The 6,849-nt window shown below is 41.7% G+C and overlaps 1 gene segment (V, D, J or C); it reads left to right on the forward strand.

Annotated features, from left to right (window-relative positions):
* The first annotated feature begins 2,256 nt into the window (after nt 1-2,256).
* Nucleotides 2,257-2,987, forward strand: LOC133067374 (T cell receptor alpha variable 13-1-like). The segment is given in 2 exon segments: nt 2,257-2,359; nt 2,518-2,987. Coding segments are annotated over 2 exon segments (399 nt in total).
* Nucleotides 2,988-6,849: the final 3,862 nt, after the last annotated feature.

Consider the following 6,849-nt stretch of genomic DNA (forward strand, 5'->3'; position numbering starts at 1 on the left):
ATGAAGCTAATTTGTATGAAGAGTTAAAGCATTTTAGAAAAATGGTGCCACCAGAAACGTTGAAACTGAAAGTGTTAGTCGGTCCATCCTGTCCTACTCTATGCGACGCCAAGGACTATAGTCTGCCAGGCTCCTCGTTCCACGGAATTCTCTGGGCAAGAATACTGGAGTGGGTTGCCATTTCCTACTCCAAGGGATCTTCCTGACCCAGGGATCGGACCCAGGGATCGAACTCAGGTCTCCCGCATTGCTGGCAAATTCTTTACCATTTGAGCCACCAGGGAAGCCACTAGAAACATTACCTAATGAGACTTTACCCTGCTGCTTGCAAAGAAGATTCCAAATTTCATTTTGCACTGGTTCTAAAAATGATATAGGTGATCCCCACCTACACTTGCACAGAGAGACAGAAGCCAGAAAACAATTTGTTTGCTTTAGAAATAGCCTCTTGCTTTACCTGTTGGCAACTCATTGACTTCCTCCGGGTCCTCCAGTCGTGCAGATGTTTTTTCTTTTGTTCCTACAAGATGAAATAAGACTTACAGAATGAATCCCCAGAAGAACATCTTCTCACCGATTCAGCCACAAAGCCCCTTTGACCTCACTGTCTGTGATGACACTTACATTCAGTGAGCCCCGTCCCATTTTATACCATTTTACTGTGGATTTATATTCTCCTTGATCTTACAGGAGAAATGAAATCACGGATAGGGATTCATTCTAAGGACCCTGCCTCTGCTTCAGAAGAGGACCTAGGGTTAATTAGTGGCAACCGCAGCCCCCGAAGACTGCATGAAATGCAAAAATGGTGTTGCGGTTCCAGAGTGCAAGGGGTTTCTCCCCACTTTCTCTCCTCACTCTACATTGTATATAAGCAGGCTTCAAAGATTTGTTCTGCTAAATAGTATAAAAGAATTTAGAGCTAGATGAGCCCTTATACAGGGTTTAGTTCAACCTCATTTTACAAAACAGAAACTAGATCCAAGATGACAGAATGAAAAATTGTGTAATTAAAAAATAGATCAAACGAGCTAGCAGTAGAAAGTAGAGGATAAACTGGATATCATCACCCCCCCCCCCTTAATGTTCTTTTCCTATCTCCTTCTTCCACACTCTTGTTGCTGAGCAAATAAAAGCTGTCTAATACAAACTGCAACACTTAGATCTCTGCCATTTAGTAACTGCATTTTAGGATACATTTCAACTGTTTCTACTGTCAATTCTCTGAGAAAGCAAGGGCCCACTAAAAACCAGCTTAGAGGAGACAGTCTGAGATAACAGGCAGTTGAAATGTCAAATGATCTCTCTGTTACTCTGATCTTTGGCTTACAAGTTCCTTTTAGAGAGAATTATCCTCCATAACAGGCAAATAAAAAAGTTATATTGGCCGAACTTGATAGTTTCATATATATATATATATAATTTTTTTTGGTTTGTTTGTTTAGGAGAGTGAATCATGGTGCTTTTATAATTTAAAAACTACATATCAGGCCCATCATTGAATAAAGAGCAACAGTATCCACCTCTTTTCAGCTTATAAACAGTCAAATTCTCTATCTCTACATTCTTACTGTGCATGAGCAACGAAGAATTCATGTTTTTGAACTGTGGTGTTGGAGAAGACTCTTGAGAGTCCCTTGGACTGCAAGGAGATCCAACCAGTCCATCCTAAAGGAAATCAGTCCTGGGTGTTCATTGGAAGGACTGATGCTGAAGGTGAAACTCCAATACTTTGGCCACCTGATGCAAAGAGCTGGCTCATTGGAAAAGACCCTGATGCTGGGAAAGATTGAGGGCAGGAGGAGAAGGGGATGACAGAGGATGAGATGATTGGATGGCATCACCGACTCAATGGATATGGGTTTGGGTAGTCTCCGGCAGTTGGTGATGAACAGGGAGACCTGGTGTGCTGCGGTTCATGGGGTCACAAAGAGTCAGACATGACCGAACAACTGAACTGAACTGAACTGAGATTATTTCAATCTGAGACATAATTTGTTTGACCTTTGCTGCTTTTATGCATGTCCCTCATAGGCACAACCATGAAAAGGACATTTAACCAGAGAGTTCAGTAGTTAGAGATGTGACCACCAGATAGTGGTGCACCTCTGTTGATCAGAACATGTGGAGGGTTCATTTGAGTGGATTCTGAATGAATAGGCTTAGGGCAGAAGCAGAGCCTTTTTCTTATTGGCTGGGTAGACAATGAAAGAAACCAGCAAAGAAAAGAAGGGATCACTTGGTAACAGAAGAAGCTCTCCTGGTTGGAGACTGCAGGTCCACAATTGATCCTAAATGGGAAAAACAATGAAGGCACCCATTGGAGCTTTAATCATGTTCTTATGGCTACAACTGGACTGTGAGTTGAGGGTTTAAGAGAAATAGAGTGTATTAGTAGCTATTCGTTAGATGCCAAGACTGGCTTTATTCTGGTTGTTATAGAAAAGGGAAAGTAAACTGTGGAACTTAATAATCTGACAACCCTTCTTCTTTCTCTGACTTCTGCTTTCTCCATAGGTGTCAGTCTTGGAAACGAGGTGGAGCAGAGTCCTTCTACCCTGAGTGTCCAGAAGGGAAACACCCCTGTTATCACCTGCACTTACAGAGACACTGCTTCAGAGTATTTCCCTTGGTATAAGCAAGAACCTGGAAAAGGTCCCCAGCTCCTTGTAGCTATTCGTTCAAATATGGGTGAAAAAAAAGACCAGAGACTGACTGTTTTATTGAATGAGACCGCCAAACGTCTCTCCCTGCACATCGCAACCATCCAGCGTGGAGACTCAGCTGCCTACTTCTGTGCAGCAAGGACACAGCACTTCCCAGGCAGCCGCTACCTGTCCTCATACTTGTGACGGGCAGCCCCCTTCCTCTAGTGCAACCTTCAAAGTAGCATCTGTCATATTGTTTGTCTGCAAGTGGAAACTGATGTGTTAGACAAGCATAGAATAAGAAGGTTAGGTTCAAGATGACCCAGGAAGTATGACACATTTTATGGATAATTGCTGTTTACTGAATTCTTGAAGGGAGTTAGCATTGTTTTGTTTCAAAATTGTAAGATTGCCTTTACATTTGCCACTCAGACTTCTTTTCTATAAATAACCTCTTGGTATCAATTCACAATCCTTATTATGAATGGGTTTTTTAATACTGTGTTTTGAAAACAACATTTATTATTTTTCTGATTATATATTGCATGCCAATTATAGGGAAATGTGTGATATCCAATAAATATGATATTGGTAATTCTGCAATCACATAATATTGTGAATATTCAGCTTGCCTTTTAAATAAATTATTGTTACAATAGGCTTATAATTTTTTTTCACTTACTATTATATGTTGAATTGAGCATTTCCCATTCACATAGTTGATTATCAGTAGATGTTTATTAAAGAAATAAGAAAGGGTGAATCCTGCAATGCAGGAGACCCTGGTTCAATTCCTGCATTGGGAAGATCTGCTGGAGAAGGGGTAGGCTACCCACTCCAGTATTCTTGGGCTTCCCTTGTGACTTAGCTGGTAAAGAATCTTCCTGCAATGTGGGAGACCTGGGTTCAATCCCTCGGTTGAGAAGATTCCCTGGAGAAGGGAAAGGCTACCCACTCCAGTATTGTGGCCTGGAGAATTCCATGGGCTATATAGTCCATGGGGTCACAAAGAGTCAGACATGATGAGCGACTTTCACTTTCACTTTAACAGGCATACATGATATGTGAACTGTGTTAAAAACCTGTAACTACCACTGTATGTATAATTTTTGTAATTTAATGTATCCAAGATAGATCCACAAGTTCAGCTACTTAGTTAATTTCATTTTTGCTAATGATTGGTTTAAAAAGGAGTTTAGAATAGCTATTGCATAGACAGCCTGGTATTGTTTCTTTTCAATATTTAAGATAAGATTATTTTAAAACACATTAATTCACATTTGGTATGAGAGTGTTAAGAAAATCTGTTCTGGACATGAAGCCATTTTGAATAGCAGACGTACTATCAGGAGAAACTTTCACTGAGAAGGGTAACAAAGTTGAATAACCTGAGGGGAAATTAATATTTTATATTAGTCAACTGATTGGTAGAAAAAGTTGGGTGTTTTAGGTTGGGGAACAATTTGTGCTATGTGTGGTACCATCAGATTTAATGGAGATTCCAGGGCAGGATCTGAAAAAAACTTCAACCAGTTTAGCTGATGCTGTAATTACCTTGAGATAGGAAGGTAAGTTCTGTTCAACTTTAAGGGGTAGGCCACTGTAGGTAACAGCTCTCTGCTGTTTGCCATTGTTGACTAAAAAGATGCACAATGTGAGAGTGGTGAGCTAAGTTTTACTTGGGGCAAAATGAGGACTGCAGCCGGGGAGACCAAAGCTCAGATAGCTCTGAGAGACTGCTCCAAAGAGGTAATGGGGGAAAGTCAACATACAAGATTTTGGTAAAGGGGGAATTCCATGCAATCAAATGCTTACTTTACAAAAAATTTTCTGCTAGTCCCAAGGAACTGATGTCACCATGAAGGGATTTAGTGCTTTTCTAGATATGAAGAGATGCAAGGACTGGGATCATGAAATCAGTTCCTGAAAATATCTAAGTATGTAAAGACCTGTTTCACCAGTTTCCCTGGAGGCACAGAGTGCCTCACTGTCCACCCTGCATTACCCTCAGAGGGTTTTGAAAGTCAGCAGCTGCAGCAGCACAGGGTTCAATCTCTGTAGAGGCAGAAGACAAATGCCCCTGCTGTTGTTCAGTTGCTGGCAAATACTCTTGACAAGTGCCAATTTGTAGCTGACAACATGTTGATTAGTAATATTCTTAGGCATGGCTTTCCTTTCACATTCTCACACAAATATTATAATCAGTAGCGGTCTTATGATCAACTGTCCTATGGAGATCTCTTGTGATATATTCCTTTAGAACTAGGTGCACAGAATATAGAGGCTTTTTGAGGCTCTTTTGGGCTTCCCTGGTGGCTCAGATGGTCAAGAATCTGCCTACAAAGGAGGAGACCTGGGTTCAATCCTGGGGTTGGAAAGATCCACTGGAGGAGGGAATGGCTACCCACTCCAGCATTCTTGCCTGGAGAATGCCATGGACAGAGGAGCCTGGCAGGTCTGGGGTCGCAGAGAGTCAGACCTGGCTGAGAGTGTTCCAATTGAATTAATGGGAACAATATAAATTCAAAGTTTTGATAAGCTGATGACCAATATCTAGCATCTATTAGCCCTCTCTGAACAGTCCTGGACTGTCAGAACAAATAGAGAGGAGAAAGGGACCACTGTGACAGGACTCCATGTCTTCGAGATTCACTCTAGGCTTCTGCAAAAGGAGAGTATCTTTCCTCCTACTATTAGGTCCCAAGTTAGGGAACTGAGCAGATGTGGTGAAGAATTATAGTGATTGCTATATTGATATGTAGGTTGAGAAAGCTGCAGTAGTTAACACAAACAGATTTGTCTACTTTTCATAAAGCAATTTATTTCTATCTTAAGTGAAAGAAAGCATATGTAGGTATGAGGATAAATGATCACTACATCTTATGTTGTTTCCATAATCCATTACATGCAGTATCTTGAAACAAGTTCCATCATAGATGCAACAGCTGAACACAGTAGTCAGTCAAATTATCACTCTTCCTATAAATATCAAATTTGACTTGTGTTTATTTTCAGATGTAATTGGTATCAACTAAAAATGGGTTTGGGTGGACTCCGGGAGTTGGTGATGGACAGGGAGACCTGGCGTGCTGCGGTTCATGGGGTCGCAAAGGATCGGACACAACTGAGCGACTGCACCGAACTGAACTGAAGAGTGGGTTAATGCAAAAGGAAGTTTGGGGTGAGTGAGACACTCACCTGGTCCATAGAGAAGTTGACATGAGCCACATCAACTTGCTACTCCAGGAAACCCCTGTTTCCTGTTGTGGGGCAGCAGCAGCACATACCCAGCAATTCTTCCCCTCACCCTGTCAGGCTCATCTCACCTTGCAAAGCCTTGACATTGAAGAAGATATTTTTCATCTAGCGGAGAGCTGAAACATGCTTCTCTCCAGCCTTCTGAAAGTGGTCATGGCTTCACTGTATTTAGGTAAGGATGGTCCCGGTAGAACTGAGCCTCCTCTGTGACCTAAGGACTGGGGGAACAGGCAGTCTTATGGGAACCCTGGGAAGAAGGGATAGTAGGGTCTAAAATAGGATTTCTTCATTCCACACCACTTATTCCTAAAGTTCTGATTCTATTTTTTTTTTTTTTTCCTTTAGGATCCATTATTGCCCAGAAGGTAACTCAAGACTAACCACAAGTACTAGTGCAGGAGAAGGAAGCTGTGACCCTGGACTGCAAGTATGACACCAGTGAGTCACGTTATAGTTTATTCTGGTACAAGCAGCCCAGCAGTGGGGGGATGATTCTCCTTATTCGTCAGGATTCTCATAACCAGCAAAATGCCACAGAAGGTCGCTACTCATTGAATTTCCAGAAAGCAAGAAAATCTATCACACTTGTCATCTCAGCTTCACAGCTGGAGGACTCTGCAGTGTATTTCTGTGCGCTGAGAGAGCCCACAGTGAGACGTGTGGAGGAGGGACCTGCACCAAAACCCAGGGCCCTGCTCCACCTGCCGTAGGGACCAGGGCAGGGAGTTGCCAGCACACACAGGAAGTGATTATGGTTGCACAGGCATAGGGTTGGAGAGAAGATACTCATTCTAAGAAAATAGTTCTCTAGGTTCAGAGGCCATATTCAAAGCTATCATTCATAAAAAAAAATTCTTTATCCCTAAAAATTTAGGTTTAAATTATGTATTTATTAAAAATGTAAAATTATGTGTTGAGGACAAAAATTAGCCACATAAAATCC

This window comes from Dama dama, chromosome 12 (assembly GCF_033118175.1).
Source record: "Dama dama isolate Ldn47 chromosome 12, ASM3311817v1, whole genome shotgun sequence".
NCBI classification, from domain to species: Eukaryota; Metazoa; Chordata; class Mammalia; order Artiodactyla; family Cervidae; genus Dama; species Dama dama.